General features: G+C 36.4%; 1 protein-coding gene across 1 annotated transcript in view; it reads right to left on the minus strand.

The window, feature by feature from the left end:
• Positions 1-2,812: 2,812 nt before the first annotated feature.
• ZNHIT6 (zinc finger, HIT-type containing 6) overlaps positions 2,813-18,911 on the minus strand; it is a 46,310-nt gene continuing 30,211 nt past the window's right edge. Inside the window, exons 9-10 of the mRNA XM_006898380.1 lie at positions 8,220-8,341; positions 2,813-2,853 (exon numbers count right to left, since the gene is read on the minus strand). Of these exons, the coding sequence (XP_006898442.1) occupies positions 2,813-2,853; positions 8,220-8,341 (163 nt within the window). The remainder of the gene's footprint in view (positions 2,854-8,219; positions 8,342-18,911) is intronic.

Genomic DNA, 18,911 nt, shown 5'->3' on the forward strand with positions numbered 1-18,911 from the left:
AAAGAATATCCTAAAAGGAAAAAAAGTCAGCCTGGAAATAAAGAAAAGAAAAAAACCAAAAAACAAAAAAACACACCAGCAAACTAAACTGGAAAACATCAGAGTCAAGTTTAAGAGATGGGAAGAGAGCTTGTTTGGGTGTTTGGAGTCATCTACGCCTGTACTTGTCTATTGAGTCACTAAATTGATCTTCATGCTGATAGTGGTTTTAATTTGGCTTGATCTGTCACTTAATATCAAGTGAAGGCTCACTCATTAATAACTAAAGATATACAACATCTTAAAAGAAACAATTTCATCTTAAAGTTATGTTAGTGATGCAGTAGCTCAAATAAATAAACAAATTTGAAGCTCAAAGTAGACTAGGCATTGCGGGTAAAGTTTAGATGGGTAATATAAAACCAATTACAACACAGTACATATATTAACCAAATTAAACAAAATGTGCATCGCCAACTGTTGGCGTTCTCTTTTTAACATTTTAATTAAACACTGTCATATCTGGATCCACCACTTGCTAAAGGGAAGTAAATGGTATATTCTGGAATCCTAAATATACTATTACAATGACATTCTTTAATTCACATGTATATTAACAACAACACAAAATCTGCTTGTTGTAATTTATGACAATTGATACCTGATATCATAATTGGCAATTATTAAGTTTATCTTCCTTTTGAAATTAATGTTTAAACATAAACATGGCCAGGTGGAGCTTTCCTCCTTTAAAAAATCTGATCCATGAATAAAAACGTAGGATGTTGAACTTAACAAGGATAAAGGAGTTTGTCTATTCACAGGAGAATTTGTAAGAGTTATTTTAAAAATAGAAGAGGGCCTCAAGAAAGAAACAGGTCTTAAAATTACTTCTAAGGGCTCTTAAGTGAATTATCCCAATTTCACCCTCTCCAAGTCTGTGACATGGTTATTCATAAAAACACATGTTTACTGTAAATCTTGTGGGAATTAATGTGCATATTAATCAAATGAACTGATTGTTGTATTTAAGGAAATGTTGCTAGTTAAATTCTTTCCAGAGCAATACTCTGTAACTAAAATGTCTGTCAGTATTCTAGAAAATAAGAGAGGCGAAGCTATTGTGTATTTCCTACCCTCATCATCCCAATACTGGTCAGGGGAAAATATAGGATAAACCCATTGGTTTTTTGTCCAGTTTTTAACTTATATTCTAGAAGGGAATGGAACTTAGCTTTTCTTGGAAACGAGACTACATCATAACAGATTTTACTGTCAGGAAATGCCTCTCCAGCTTGATATTAGATCACATGTTCTTTTTGTGTACTTTGTCCTACTTTTCTCAATAACAACTCTATGACACAATAAATTCAATTTCACCCTACTTCTTGCCTATTTCACAGAGACAAATTTCACTTTTAAGTGAGGTTTAATTAAGGTTAAGTCTGAATCTCTTGAAATATATCAACTTCTTTCTCCAGTAATGTTGTGAATAACATAATTCTACATGAACCCTTTAATATAACATAAAGAAGAAATATGTATATACTCACATTGCTTTTAATCTTTATGAATCACACTGCCACGATTTCATACTAAAAATTTTTCCGTCATTCTCTTTCAGATTTTCTTCAACAATTACTATCCCAAGCAATACATATTTCCATTCTATAAATTCCTCCTAAATTCATCTGCCTACTATTTTCTCATAATTCTAATATTTACAAGTCTCTTTAATGAATGTCTCTGGTTTATTTCTGGTCTAAAAGTTATTCTAATTATCAACTGAAAATTGTATTTCTTTAATGTCCAATTTTGTCACTGTATTCTTAACCATTAAGTATACAGATGCAATACAGATGTAATAATTTTTTATTCTTTTATAGTCTCATTGTGATTTCATAACTACATAAATTCCAATAAAATTAGAAAACTTTATTTCAATATATGAGATCATAATGCACACAGAACTTCATAAGGTATAAAATAAAGCATGTATATACATAAATCTACACATATACATTTAAATAACAAACTGAAGAGTCCCAATTGTTTTTGTTTTTCTTTAGTAATTGCTAGACATTTCAATAGAGTATAAAAGTGGCTACCATAACACCCCTGTATAACACAGTATTGCCTGTGTGGCAATAACAAAGCATATCAAAATGGAACAAAAGGTACAGAATTCATAGTAGCAGACATTCACTCTGTGAACAATTAAGTGCTCAAATTCATTAGAACTTATGGATCCAATCAACAATGTGGAGTATGTTGCTGGTAGGTACCATCAAGTTGACCACAACCCACAGAGACCCTACAGATCAGAACAACAGATCTGATTTTCTAAGGTGAATATAAAAATAATCCTTGCATTTCCAGTGCCTACCAGTGGCCACAGGCAGAAAAGGTTACATGTAAACTTCAAAGGCAAGAATGGACAACTGGTGAGGCTCCGTGACCCTGGGGAGAGTGCATCACGTGGTTTTTCTGTTTAGTGAGGCTCCACTAAAGAAGTGAAATGCTGAAGCCAACACAGGTGATCTTATGCCAAATTAAACAGAAAAAAGCTTTCAGAATAGGGAGTCACATACAGTTAAGTCAGGATCTAATGAGCCCTTTATTGATGAGATGAGATGTAAAACATTCTTAATATGAAGAAGGGCCTGCCTGTACAGGTTAGAGAAAATATATATATACATATGGTTTTTAAAAACTGTTTTAGATTGTTTTAATTATTTCTCAGCCAAAAAACTTTCCAACCACTCATTGATAAAACTCCAGTCTTCCAAAAGCCAATCAATGCATAGTCTTCATCACCTTCTAGAAGAAATGCTCAATTTCCATTGCCAAAACTCTTGGTAGATTCACGTTTCACTAGGGGAAAAAAAAGTAAACATACAGTCAAGTGTTTATACTGTTTCTGTTTAGCCTGTTCTGTTTTCCCCCTTTTCATCTTCCGTCTGAGACACAGCAGCAGCACTGTTCCCAGGGGCTGACAAGCATGTCATATCCCCAGGCAGCCAGATACACAATTCTGGCCACAATAAATAGAGAAATGGGGTCTGAAAGTGGTAATTATATTCCATGAAGTAACATCCTTCCTGACTCTGTGGAAGACTCGGGAATGGTCACTGGACAGTAAGGTTATAATCCCGTATTTGCAGCACTGACTAGATCATGATGATCATGCAGGCTAATCGACTGTGGTAAGAAGAAATTTTCCCATGATCTCATCTTTTAAAAAAATCAAAGGTCAGTATACACATATGTTGAGTGTACAGTGACTTACAGAAGACTAACTGTCATCTTCTTCCTTCTATCAAAAAGAAAAATCAGAAAGAGCTCAAAGTTTTTGTCAGGCCTAGAAAGAAAAAGGCAGCAAATTTACTTACTCAACGGTTCCTCAAGGATAAAAAGAGGTTTTCTCCCTAATATCCATTCCACATGCAGTAATGTCCAATGACTAACTCTACTTTAGTTTCTTTCTGCAAAATGGGAACCAGACAGAAGCTTGAACCCCTGAGTGGTACAAACAGTAACACACATGGTTGCTAGACAAAAGGCTGGTTGGTGGTTTGAGTCTACTCAGAAGCACCTCAGAAGAAAAGTCCTGGTGATCTACTTGGAAAAAAACCAGTCATTGAAAATCCTGCGGAGCACAGTTCTACTCTTTCAGATAGATTATAAGGCCACCAACAGTCAAAAGCAACTTGGGTTTTGACTATTGGCAAAACAACAACTATTTTAAAAATTATTTTAAAAATTTAAGAATTTTAAAATTATGAAGCCAAAACAATACAGAAATGTAACTTGAAAATTGCTGAGTTTAAAAGACATGCTTGAGGCTCATCACTGTAAACTTCTGTTGTGAAAACAGTAAAAATAAAGGTCAGAGAAGGAGAGTGAATGTTCTAGGTTCCACTGAAAACTCTCTACTGTTGAGCTGGAACCAACTGCAGGGTCTCAGAGGCTGTAAAATGCACCAGAGATTGCTCACCTTTCTTCCTCAGAGCTGGTGGATTTGAACTGCGAGAGAAGCTTCACCTTGAAAAAGCAACACAACTCTCTAAGGACTATGCCACCAGAGCTGACAGAACCATAAACTTGAAACTTGCAAGATTTTAGATGGCAATTAGATTTTTAAACTATACCAACAACCATAAAGATAGTTAGTTACAGAGGCTTCTGGGTATTTTGTTCTATTGTACATGGAGTCATCATAAATCAGAAGTCAACCTGATGGCAACTAAACAGGAGATGTATTGCACTGGGAAAACCTGCCGTCAGGGACCTCTGCAAATTATTGAGGAGTAATACCAATTTGAGGACTAAGGTGTGTTTGATTCAGGCCATGGTATTTCTGCTCACTTGCTATGCCATCTAAGAGCTAGGCAGTGAGTAAGGATGACAGAATTGTCACCTTTGAGCTATGGTGTTGGAGAAGAGTACTGAACACTCATGGACAGCCAAAAGAACAAATAAATATGTCTTCGAGAAAGTGCAGCCAGCGTGCTCCTTAGGGGCAAGGATCATAAAGCTTTGCCTCAACATATTTTAGGTATGTTGCTAGGAGGAGTTAGTCCTTGGAGAGAGACATGATGTTTGGAAAGGCAGAGGGTTGGCGAAGGAGAGGAACACCCTCAAGCAGATGGATTTACACAGTGAAAGCAGCAATGAGTTCTAGTGAGTCAGGAGGTGTGAGGATGGGACAGGATAGGACAGGATTCAGATCTGTTAGTCAAAGGGTCACTATGGGTTATACCCCACTCGATGACACCTAACTTAACAATAATAACTCTGTGACTAAGAAATTAAAATAAGTTCCAACCAAGGCTTGGTTCCTGCCCCTGTTGAATTTTATAAGCTGCTGAGTCCTTCAACAATTTCCATAATCTTATGAGTTAACTGTTTTCTCCTGTGGATTCCTTGGCACTCCAGGCAAACTTTACTGCACTACTTACTGTGCTGTAGACTCAGAGGTGGTGCCTCTCTGGCAGTTTGACTCCACTAGTGGCTCTGTGGGAGAAAGATGGGAAATTTCCTCCTGTATCATATATAGCCTCAGAAAACACACTGGAGGGTCAGGTATGATGAGCTGGTTCAGACTCAGATGGTAATGTTCTAAGTTGCTGTTAAGTACCTTAAGAATTTGAACTGAATATAGCTGACCCTCCTACAATAGTCCAGGGTTTAAATCCCAAGAGAGATTATTCATCTTTCCCCATAGAGCAGCTGGTGGATTCTAACCTTGTCCCTTTGGGTTGGCAGTGTAACTCCTTATCACTAAGCCACCTTAGTAGTAAGCAGTACTGTGTTATAATGCTTATATGTGTGTTCTTGTGTTTGAGATCTACTTTATCTTTTCTATCCCCTGATACACACATACTGAAAAAGAAAGGAGAAGAATGAGAAAGGTGAGGAAACGGGAAGGGAAGAAAGAATTTACTGGCCAATGAGTGATTCATGTGTGGACGGAACAGAGATGGGTACTATGCCAGCAATTTTCACTAGCATGGCTTTGATTTTTTTTCCTCAAAAGATAGTAATTTTCTAATCTTAGCTGTGTTAGGATACTGTTGTTATGTGCTGCTGAGTTGATTCTGACTCATAGCAACTCTATGGGACAAAACAGAACTAACCGCCCAGTGGTTTTCCAAGGTTATAAATGCTCAATGGAAGCAGACTATCATATCATATCCTTCTACCAGAGCAGCTGGTGGGTTTAAACTATTGACCTTTTGATTAGTAGCTGAACACTTAACCACTCTGCCAACAAGGTTCCTTAAAAAACATCTTTTTAAATTAATATAGCTTTGTATTATTTGGAAGTTTAGGGAAATATACTTCCATTACTTTTCCTACTGAGATTGTCAGCTTTCTTTTTTCAATAGGGCCCTTCTTTTTTGGACTGAAATACAGAATGCTTTTATAAAATGATATAAACCTACAACTCTTAACTTTGGCCAACAAGCGCCTCTAAACTAGGTCACATCATTTTGAACGCTTCCATCCACAGATACAAGGTTAGGGAAGCACTCCACATTAACATTACAATGTGATGCCTTGACTGCTTTACCTTTTATAAAAAAACTTTCCTTATTCCTTAAAAAGCAAAAATCAAACAAACAAAACTTGCTTACTGCCATAAGTAGAGGCTGATTTTTGAAAAAGTAAATTATGGCAACCTGTAACTAAAACAAACATTATAGTCATCACCAGTGTGAAAACTCCTGACTCTCAGTCCAGGACTTTATTTCTCTCCAAACCAGAAGAGAGACACCTTGTACTATGAACCCAGGATCATAACCAAATCTTTTTTTTTTCTCCCTCTGGCGAGGGAAGGAATCTCAAGACTTTCCAAAGAAAATGCCTTGTTCTTGTTTGCCCCTTCCCACATCAAGGGGCCACCCTGCAGAATATTCAGTGTTGTAAAGTGCTTACCAAAGATATGTATGAACAGGAAGGCCTAGCATTATATTTAGATATGTGCCCTCTTACAGTGACAACGTTGGCATAGTCTCTAAATTCTCTTCCGATTCTTGTCTGTTCTTTGCTTTAAATGAATTATCTGTGCAGAAAAAAACGAGTCGCCTAAGCCTCGTAATATAAGTCCACCATCATACATCCACTATATAACACTGCATTTTACTTAGTAAGATTCCAAATACACTACCAAAGCAGCCTTTTCTTTTTGCTTTTCTACAGGAAACCTTACTTCAGTGTGCACTCCTAAACAAGGTGAAAGAGGAGCTGTGTGTGCTATGTTTATTTACACAGATAATGTTTGCCCTGGCTAGTAACTGGCATTACTAAACAAATTTCCCTGAAACCAGCATTTAGAAAGAGAGCTATGTGAGTTATATTAAGGAGGGATAGCCTTAAAAAAAGTAAAACAGGTCATTTAAAATTGAAATTTCTAATTCATGCTATAAGAAGAAAATGAATATAACATATTTTCATAATTTAAATTATTTCAACTATATATATATATATAGAGAGAGAGAGAGAGAGAGAGGAGAGAGAGAGAGAGAGAGGAGAGAGAGAGAGAGAGAGAGAGAGAGAGAGAGAGAGTAAAGAATGTAACAATTGGAAACTTCACTTTGCCAATGAACATTTGGTTTCAAACTGTAGCAATGACCAACATTCTGCTGTGGAAAACAATTTCCGTTAACTTTTGTTAAGAAAAGTTATAGATATATACAGAAATAACAAAATCAGCTCCACCACCATTGAATTAATTGCAACTCATGGTGATCTTCCATCAGATTTCTAAGACTATAAATCTTATTAGGAGGAGTCTGCCATCCTATTTTCCATGGAGTAGTTGTTGACCTTTCACTTAACCTATAATGACTCACCAAAAAGGAATACACTTTCTACTTTTTAAAAACCAGTAAAATGCTAAATGTGTTGTTGTTGTTGGTTGCTGTTGAGTCGAGCACAACTGATAGCAACCCTATGAACAAGAGGCCTGAAGTCTTTCTATAACTATTGTTGCTTCTCCAAGTTCATGTGGTTTCCAGAGGCATGTGGTTTAGGAAGTGCCAAGGAAAAGAAAACTTATAGGTTTAAAAAAGATAAAAAGGTCTAAGTACTGCAGTCAAAATTATAAACATAATATTCCTTGTGACATTATCTCTTACAATATAAGAAAGCAGAAACTTTTATAAATCCTTAATTTTAGGAACCTCTAGTAGAAGAGTTCTACTAAGAAGTAAATTTATTTTTAGTATTGACAAGAATGAATTACTAAAAACATATTAACTTAAAAGAGTAGAGAGGGATGGGAGAAAGAAACATACAGAACCCTAACAAGGTAAACTGAAACTCACTGTAATTGGGTTGGAACATATAGCTGACAATCAAGCAGGTTTTCAGAAGCTGTAAACTGCACAGGAGGACACTGCTCATCTTCCTCCAAGGAGCCGCCAGGGGATTCAAATTGCCAGAGGGGCACCACTTTAAGGTTAGCAGGGCAACTCTTTACAGACACATATTTAAAAATTAAGGTGGCCTAGTGGCAAGAAGCTGCTTTGCAATCCCGAAGGTACATGGTTGGAATCCACCTACTGCTACATAGAGAAAGATGGGCAATCGCCTTGTATACAATTAAAATGCCCCTAACCCCCCCCACCCCCGAGTCAGCTATGGGTTGATTCTGACTCTAACATACATAACAACAACTGTTTAACATTTAGTAGAATTATTCTATAGCATTAAAGGCATAATATTACACTTACCTTCATGAATTTTCATGTCACTACAGGATCCTTTTAATACCACATGTAAAGTTGGATACTCGATAATTACTTTGTTCTTCAAATTGTCTAGGAGACTTTTACAAGGATCCAGTTCATAATAACTGATATAGAAAAGAGTAAAAGAAAAATATTACAAACTTCTCAATACTAGAAAAGATTCATACATAAAACAAATATATCAGACAGTCCCAAATATATGCAGAGGGGTAAGGTGAAGACATTAATTCAGTACTTAGTTTTAGCCAAATTGAAACAGATTCTAATAAAATCAAGTGCAAGACTTATTATAATTGAGGTTCTGAAATCACCTACAAAGTATCACCAGGAAAACTCTAAAACAAAGTGGTATTTTCACATGAAGTAAGAAATGTAGAATAACTTTTAAGTAACCATCACTCACTGTTACTGAGTCGAACCTAACAACCCTCTTCTGGTTTTCAAAACTGTAAATCTTTACATGAAGAAAACTGTCAATCTTTCTCCCGAAAAGCAGCTAGCTGGTGGATTAGCTGCCTGATTCGTTATACACTATATGTCACCTGGACTCTCTACCTTTAATGTAACAGCTATGTTGAATTTATCACAATTCCTTGTTGGAATTGCAGCACAGTTTACCACTAGGCCATCAGATCTCCCTGAAAACAAATTGTTCTTAATAAAAGAGTATCTTAAAACCTAAAAATTCTAAAATATATTATCTCTCTCATGATAAATTAGCAATAAACACAAACTCTTTACTGTCAAGTTGGAACTCAACCTATACTGAGTTTCCAAGCCTGAAAACTCAATGGGAATAGACTTCTAATCTCTCTCAGCTACTAGTGGATGTGAACCTTTGAGCTGGCAGCAAAATTCAATACTAACTCCAAAATCTTTTGTAAAAACTTTATAAATTGTTCTTAGAAATAAATAGAATCATACAATTAACTTCAGCTTTCCTTATTTTGAAATGGAAAAAAAAAAATTATGGTTCCAAAATGAAGCAGAAGAACAAAAGTGAAAAAACAAGGAGTTTTTCAGTCTATTACCATAACAAAAAATGGAAATGCGTCACAGATAATTAAATACTACCTGTTGTTGTCAAGTAAATTTTATGATGCATGGAGACCTCAGCTATCAGATTTGCTGTATGGCAGTGACAGACACACATGCTACACACATACCCCTCTCTTGTGACACTGCTAAATGAAAGAAAGTTTTAAGTTCAAAGCACCAGCAGTTTCTTAGGAGAAAGAGGGTCAGTCTCCTCCCATAATGATTTCAGTGTCAGAAACCTAAATAAATCAGAATCACAGTGGGTTTTATATACAGACATGCATACACATACTCAAGTGGCATGTACTCACACATACTTATATATTCTTTTATTGTGATTTGGGTGAAAATTTATTGGGAAAATTGGTTTTAGTCATATACATATACATTGGTTACAGTTCTCACAAGGTGGCAGCACTCTTCCCACTTCCTGATGTTATTGTTCAATTTATAGACTTATCTACTGTTTGTTTAAAAGTTGAGCTCTGGAGATGACATAAACTGCTAAAGGGTGACTTCAAGTTGTTATTGTTCTAAAGCCAAATTAAGGCTTCCAACAACTTAAAAAAGGGAACTTATTTGTTTTGAAAAAATAAAATTGTGTACTTTCAAATACTGAAAAATAGAAAATGTAGTAGGACATGGTTGGACAGGATTCAACAGATCTTCTAGACTAAAACAGGTCAAGAAAAAAGTCTTGGTGATCTCCTTTTAAAAATAAGCCAATTACCATGCAGCACATCCTAACAGAATATTGTTAAATTATAAGAGAATAACTGTCTAACGTTATTCTGGAAGAAAAGCCTCTCAAGCTGGAAAGCACTCAAAATGCACGGTGGCCACAACAGTGAATGTGATTGAGTATACCAGCACCATGAAACTGGTGCTGGTACCAGGCAACACTGAGTTGGAACCAACTTAATAGCAACTAACAGCAATGTTCCTTAAAGTATAACTTCTAATAGTATTAATAAAAATAAAAGAGTTAAGGTTGTATTCTTGTAACATTTTCATTTGTCTAATTTTTCTGGAGTGAGAGAAAAAGGAATGGAATTCCAGCTAGTTGCATATTGAAATATGTTGGTATGAGAATGTTACCTGTACTGCAAAAAGGAAAAATCTTGCAGCATGTCCACTAGTGTAGTGTATAAATTCTCCAACTCTGGTTGCCTAGTGGTAAGAAGCTGTACTACAATCACAAATGTATGCAGTTCAATTTCAACAACTGCTCAGCAGGACAAGGATGGGTATGGTAGTCTTTCCTCATGTGATTTACTGCCTCTGAAAACCCTCAAAGGTCAGTTATAGATTGGTTCCAACTTGACGACAAGCAACAAGAAGAACAACATATATTTTTAATGCCTTTCAGTTAGATGGCCAGTATGACAGCTCAAACTTTTCCTCAACTAAGAAAGCACAATGATAAAGACAGGCGATAAAGAATAAAATTATCATCAGGATACATTTGAAATGGTTGTAATTTTGCTTTGAGAGTAAATAAGTCACAAGTGTTGGTACTTCTTAATCAATTACAAATTCCTTGCACTATAACTCACAGCTAAGCCATGTAGCACATTTTAAGAACACTGACATGTTGATCTCTCTGTATTCTAAGCCTGTCTCTTGCAATAACTTTTCAAACAGTAGAATACTCAAGAGCTTAAAAAAAGCACACAGAAAAAAATAAACTATGTTGTTGTCGACTGCCTTCGAATTGAGCACAAATTCACAGCGACCCTATGAACAAAAGGCTTGAAATCCCTATACAACTACGGATATTTATCAAAGTTCTTAGAGTTTCTGGAGGCTTGTAGTTTAGGAAGTGGATGCCACTCCTGCTTCCAAACCTGTCATAGTATGTTACTGTTGTTACGTGCCGCTGAGTCGCCTGTGACGTATAGTGACCCTATGCACAGCAGCTCTGAACCCTTCCCTGTCCTGAACGAGATTTATTTAAGAAGTATGTGACAAGTGAGCTGACAATTTTAAAGCCACAATCTTACTTGTGTTTGCCTGAACACACAATCCAACCTTGGAATTAAATATTCATTTATGATGACAGGATGTTTTATATGACAAAAAGAAACTTGAAACACAAAATAGTTATCCTAAACCAGCTACCCCAGTGCCCACAGGACACAGAACACACACAGTGTTTTCCAGTGTAATATAATACACATGTGATCACAACACATTACAAGTGGTTCCAGCATTTGGGGATTAAATGCTCATATCTTTGAAATATTATTTCCTTTTGAAACAAACAGAGATCTTTAAAGAGAGATTAACTATATAAAAAAGGAAAATGAGATTAGTACAGATACCAAAGCATAATGTAACTAAATTTTTCCTAGTAGAAAGTGAGACCTGAATTTTTATAACTAGTATACCACAAATGCTTCTAACAACTTCGGATTGGTAGCACAATTTCCCACCCACTCTACTTTGACAATTGCATTAGAGTGTTGAGAAGCCAAAACAAAGGGAAGAGAATTTAAAATAAAAGAGCTGAAAAGGAAATTTCAAAAGGCAGGTTGGGAATACAAAGCAAACTACTATAATGGAAGAGATTTACAAAGCAAACTACTATAATGGAAGAGATTTATAATTGCAAAATAAAAAGACATGGACTCACTCAGCATTTCTCAAGCTGAAAGAATTGAAAAACAAATTCAAGCCTCAAAATGCAATACTTAGAGATGCCATAGATAAAATCTTGAATGATCCAGACAGGAAATGTCAAAATAAGGTGAAAAGAATATATAGAATCGCTGTACCTAACAGAACTGGTCAGCATGTAAATATTTCAGAAGTACCATATGATCAAGAGTCAAAGGTAATAAAGGAAGATGTTGAAGCTGCACTAAAGGCATTGACAAAAATAAGGCTCCAGGAATCGATGAGATACCAATTAACATGTTTCAAATGACAGATGCAGCCTTGGATGCACTGACCAGTCCATACCGGGAAAACGAAGGACAGCTGCCTACTTATTTATTTATTTACTTATTTTTAAAGGACGGGATGGCTATTTTATGTGCTAAACAGGTACTCTGCAAAACACTTAAGTTTGCAGTCTCAAAAATTTTCTAACAAATTTGAACACCTAATGAAATTTTTAAAAAGTTTTATTTAGGGAGCTCTGGTGGCCTAGTGGCAAGGAGCTGCAACTACAATCCCAGAGGCGCACAGTTCGAATCCAACAGATGCTCTGCTAGGGAAGGAGGGGCAATCTCCTCCTGTACCAGTCAGATCTGATTTGACGGTACACGCACACGAAAATAATAAAATTAAAAAAAAGTTTTATTTAAACACAATAGAAATCTAGTGAGAATGCTCTGGTTAGAATCACCAAATTTTAATGTTTAGGTTAACATCTTCAAATTTCTAATCACAGCTATTACTAACATTGTCAGTATATTGTGGCCTTTCGCTTTCTAGCTTGTTCTATCAGGTCAGATTTTACTAAATAATCTTTCAGCTATGAGCTCTGTTAGCACAGTGGTTAAGCAGTTGCACTGCCAAATCAAAGGCAGGTAATGTGAATCCACTAGCTGCTCAGCAGTAGAAAGATGGGCAGTCTCCTCCCACGAGATTTACAGCTTTTGAAAGTCGGCTGGAGGGTCAGCTATAAACTGTTTCTAACTCAAGAGCACATAACAAGAGCAGTCTGTGGACTAAGTAGCAACTTCACTACTACACTATAGGGTCAAAACAATGAAGACAGCTACATCTGTCTTTTTTAACCTTTGGGACAATTTCAGACCTCTCCTTTTGCTATTTTACTTACTCAGCCTCCTGGGCTCACTGGTTGACCTTGCTCTCAACAGCTTCACAAGGTGTAATGAAGTCAGCATAGCTTAGTAAGCCAAACAGGAGTTGCCGAGACTGACAATAAAAATCCGCTTGATATTCAAGAGTGTGCTTTCAAGTGCTGGACCTTTTACTAACTTTCAAAGACAATGGATAAATTCTTTTACATCACTTCCTGTACTTTCTTGGCATATGAGTATTTATAAAAATTATTCCTAAAGCAAAGATAATGAGAGGTTGGTTTTGTTTTGGTTTTTTCTAAGGGCAGGGAGGGACTCATCCAAATGGCTTCCTTTCCTATCTAATCAATGACAACATCCCTCCTATGCCCTTAAAAAAAGTCCTAAAACTAAAATCAAATTTGCATATCTGCTACAGTGTTTTTCCACTGTAAAAAGGGTTACTGAATGAAGGGATTAACAAGATTTTGCCAGCTCTTAAATCCTACAATTAGTGTTTCTTAGCTGCGAAAGATGTACTTAACCTACATTTCTCATAATTGTATTTATTTCTCAATCTAGGTTTCTGGGTTGAAACTGCACCTAACTAATTCCAAGTGTATAAAGCTGATTGAATCACTGGGTTTCTAATTCCTTTTTATAAACCTAGATAAAACACTTCTTTGCTACTGTATAGCAACATGTTTTTAAAAACACAGTTCTGTTTACCCTGGTATATCTGAATCCAGTAATATTCTTCAAACAATTTTAAACAATGTCAAATTTACACTTATCAAACTGGTACTGCCAAATAAAGAACTATTGTAATTAGCTAGACAAGTGCCATGATAAGTTCACTGGGACAAACGTGATGATCAGTCAGTAAAGTAAATTGCACGAAAGGAGACTGCCCATCTGTCTCCCTGACAGCAGCTTGTGGACATTTGAACTGTGTACCTTTGTGTGGACCACACAATTCCGGACCACTAAGCCACTAGAACTCCCTCATGTAATGATAGAAATCTAAAACTACATAGATACACACTAAGCATTCTCCGTGGCTCCTTAACTACCTCCAAATTGTTCTTTCAGAATGTATACTAAAATGCAAACTCATTGCTACCAAGTCAGAATCAACTCCTAGCTGACCCTCCAGCACAGCTTGCTGAAAATGAGGACTTGGAGTGCTTACTGCAGAAGATCAGAGAATATAGCTTTCAATATGGACTGCATCCCAAAGCCAAGAAAACAAAAATTCTCACCACTGGACTGACAGGCAACATCATGATAGATGGAAGAGAAAAAACTGAAACTGTCAATGATTTCACCCTACTAGGATCTACAATCAATACTCTTGATCTTAGCAACGATTATCAGTTTGAAGAGCAAGGTGCGCCTGACTCAGGCCAGGGTCTTTTCAATCACTTGCTATGCATTTGAGAGCTAGACAATGATTAAGGATGACAGAAGAAGAACTGATGCCTATGAGTTATGCTGTTGGAGAAGAGTACTGAATATCCCATGGACTTCCAAAGAACAAACAGGTATGTTGTTGGGAAAACACACCTGAGTGCTCCTTGGAGACAAAGATGATAAAGCTTCGGCGCACATTCTTGGGCATGTTGCTAGGATAGGCTATTCCTTAGAGAGGGACATCATGCTTGGAAAGGTGAATGGTTGGCGAAAGAGTGGAAGACCCTCAACCAGATGAATTAACACAATTACTGCAACAATAGGCTTAAGTATGTCAGAGATTGTAAGGCTGGCACAGGATAAGACAGAGTTCAGATATGTTGTTCATAGAGTTACTATGGGCTGAACTCAACTACACAGCACCTAACAACTATACTACAGGACACTATTTTTAGAATTGCAAAGATATAAGCCAATCTTTTTCTTTTGTTATCTAAGTAAAGATACTAAAGTCCTGTGAAATTATGTATCTTACCCAAGGTCATTCATGGAAATGAAGAGTTACTAGAAAGCATATTTTGTGAGCTCCTTCACTCAACTGTTACCTTGTTCATTCATTACCCACTGAAAACACACTAATCGATTATCACACACTAGTTATTATTAGAATCCCTGGATATGTAGTTGTAAACTGCTATGTATTTACCAAAGGTGGAAATCATGAAGACTTTTATGACACCAACACCCCCCTAACCCACTTAGAAGCGGGAAGAAATTAAGCCATCTATAAGAGGAATGAGCAGAGAGTGGATAAGGGGATCTAAGTAGAATTCACACACTTTTATTATTTAGGGTAGACGTTGAAGCCTTTTGGCTAAAATAGATATCTGAATCACTTCTAAATTTTAATTTTTAGTGACTCATGTTATTATATCTGAAGAAAATATAACGTCACTGAGAGCTGGGGTTACTGGACGTTCAAAACAGTAACAGCAGACAAAGACTATTAAATACAGCATGGGCTGCCAGAGGAATGAACAAATCTGTTTTGGAAGAGTACCTTCAGAAAGTTCCTTAAAATCAAAGATGGCAAGACTTTGTCTAAACACAACTTAGACATGTTGTCAAGAGAAACAAGTCCCTGGAGAAGCACATCAAGCCTAGCAAAGCAGGTCTACAAAAGAAGAGAAAGAGTAGCCTCAATGGCACCTAGCAAAACAATCTAGCATGGAGACATTTAGTGAAATCAACCTTTTAGGGAAAACTAATTTTTTACTGCACACAAGTCTCTTAACCAATAATCAAAATAGTACATATGTGAAATGAGATTATCATTATGGAAACTGTAGGCTTGTAGTCTGCAAAGAAATTTGACCGTTATATTACTCTGGATCTATTCTTCAGCATAGCCTTTCAAAATTCTAAAATCCACAACTGCCCAGCTGTGTTTACACCTGTCCTGTGAACATTCCCCAAGCTGTGCTAACAAGATGGGCTTCAGTTTGCCCAGAGTTATGTTTAAAATTCTTAACATAAAACCATTTCCTGCAGAATTCTACATGTTAATTTTATTGAATGGAAGAATGTCATCTATGATAAAAATACTTTGAGTGTGGATATTCTTTAGTTTAATCCTTACAAGTTTTAGTTCTACAATGATCCTTTGTTTTCTGACCTTCCACCTTTTTCAGGATGTCTTCTTTTGCAAAGGACTAGATCTCCTTTGGATTAATGCTCAAAGTATGTGAGACCAAGTTTCACCATCCTTGCTTCCAAGGAGCAAGATATCTTGGTTGTACTATCTCCCAGACAGACTTGTTTGTTCTTTTGACGATTCATGGTATATTCAGTACTCTTCTCCAATATCCCAATTCAAAGGCTAATTTCTCCTATCCTTCTTATTCAGTGATCATTTTTAGGTGCATAGGAAGTAACTAAAGACCATGGAAGAGCAGGGACCACCTTAGTTTTAAACTGGACTCTTATGTCTTTAGCATTTTAAAGAAGTCCTTGACGGCAAATTTTTCAGTATCTTTTGATTTCTTAACTGCTGCTACCATAGGTGTTGATTATGGAATGAAGTAAAAAAAAAGTCACTGACAACAGCCATCTTTTCCCCTCTATCATGATGTTATCTGTTGGTCCAGTGGTGAAGTTTTCTGGATGTGGAGAAGTAATACATATTGAAGGTTGTAGTCTTTGACCCTCTTCAGTAACTGCTTCAAGTATTCTTCATTCTACAAACAATATTTGTCATGTGCATACTGCAAGTTGTAGTGCTGCTTATCACTTTTTGTATGCATATGCTTGCTTATTCATTTTCTGCTCTTATGAGTACAGTACTTTTCAGTCAGTTGCTCTCCTGAGGTAGCTTATAAACTTCTGTAATACTGGAAGCTGTGCTATCAGAATTTTAACACCAGTGGGTCAGTGGAGCTTTCAGATTAAGAAAGACTAAAAAGAAGGACTGGGCATTTACTTCTGAGATAAATGGCCTATGAACTACAGCGGAGCTTTTTTTAACATGCATATGTATTATACATTTTTTCTTTTTTAAATTTTTTTTGTGTGTGTACTGTCAAATCAGGTCTGACTGGTACAGGAGATTGCCCCTCCTTCTCCAGCAGAGGTATTATACATTTCTCAAAAGCAAATTTTCTACTTATTCTGTATCTAATTTTCCATTTCTGGTTGCCAAAGGTTACAGACTAATCTCTTTAATGACATAAAAATTTTACTTTAAAATCGCATCTTAATAGCAAGCATTATTTCTTTACTAAAACTTCAACAATTCAATTGAATGGACATTCACAAATACATAAAATACAGTAAGTTAGACCCTGAATGAGATCTAAAACTGTCCTTCAAGGAGTTACCAATCTGCCTAGTTTCTCAAGTGTGACCCCCAAAGAGGTAGAAATTATTAAAAATCCAGGTTTCTGTGGCCAATCTAAGAGTTACTAAATCAAAGCTAAGGCTGGAGTGACAACGCACATGTTTTGCCATTTGCCCTACATGATTATGAGAGCCACTGAAACCTGACAAGTATTGCTATGAAGAGAGAACACAGGTATGTGCTCAGCATGGAGAACTGGCCAGCAGGGCCCATATGAGAAAGCAAGGAGGTTGTGAGGGGATATGATTTCAGAATCAAATAGGCTTAAAAGGAGGTATGTTGACATTTAGAGCTGAGAGTCTAGCAGGTACCACGAGCTTGGAGACCTGCTTCATGCTAAGGCAGAAAGGATCTTTGCCTGCTGAGGGACAAAAAAAGAGGTAAGACGGGTCTCATTCTTCACAAGCATAATGTTACAGGATCACCAGGAGGTCTTTGCATGAACCAAATTTTTTTAAAAGGACATGTTAATATATATTACACTTCTTTTAATGATTCATAAAATTCCAAAGAACATAAAATAAGTTATTTTCATTTAAACAACATCCTCTCTCTCAGCATGGAAAGAAAATCATCCAAGAAAAACAGCTCATGTTCCTACTGGTTTCTTTTCAGACAAAAAGTGTTCTAAAATTATTAACTACAACCAGCGCTGTGGGATGTGACTAATCAAATCTATGAATTAACCAGATAACACTCTCAAGAAGAGTAATAAATACTCATCTGTGGTAGTCAATGCTTAGGTAACGTTCTCCTTTCGGGTTGATTTTACAATCTAAACGCTTGACTTTTTATGTCAAATTTTCAAATGGTTAAGGCAATATATATGTGTATCTATTACAAATGACAAATCTGGTGTTTATGCAAAGTCATCACATCCTCTGTTTATACCAAGTATATTAAATATAAGAATTATGTATAACTCTAGCATGAACTGCAAATCCATCTTTCTTCTGAGATTTGAGGTCTTTGAGGGTTATCTTTCTAGAATAGAAGTCAAGGTAATCCCCAAGGAGATCTGGGAGGTTAGGCAGCTGGTAGTTAATATGAAGGATGGCAGTTCAAAAAGACATAGCATTTTGTTTCTAGAAAAATCACTACCTTGGAAAACCCATTTCTTCTATGAGATTATTATTAATCTGAACCAATTAGATGGGAATGGGGTAGTTACTATTTTTTTTTCAATGCAATCTCTAAGGCTTGGCACTATGCTGGTGCATGGAAGGGTCTCAAATTTAAAATACAGACTTGAATGATCTTATTAACAAATACTCTAGGTCAAATTTATGTATGAAAACAATTGTTTTCTGGGGAGGTATTACTTTTTCTGCTGTTACTTGTTGTTAGGTGACATTAAGTCAACTGCAACTCAGAGACCCTACGAACAACAGATCTAAACCTTGCCAACGCCTGCACCAAATTTATGATCTCTGTCATGTTCAAGCCCAATGTGGTAGTCACTGCCTCAATCCATCTCACTGAGCATGCTGTCTCTTCCAAGATGCTGGTTTCTTCTTTAAATATGCCCAAGATAGGTCAGAGGAAGTTTCACCATTCCTGCCACGAAGGAACACT

The sequence above is a fragment of the Elephantulus edwardii genome, unplaced genomic scaffold, assembly GCF_000299155.1.
Source record: "Elephantulus edwardii isolate Elephantulus edwardi_28Jun2011 unplaced genomic scaffold, EleEdw1.0 scaffold00227, whole genome shotgun sequence".
NCBI lineage: Eukaryota > Metazoa > Chordata > Mammalia > Macroscelidea > Macroscelididae > Elephantulus > Elephantulus edwardii.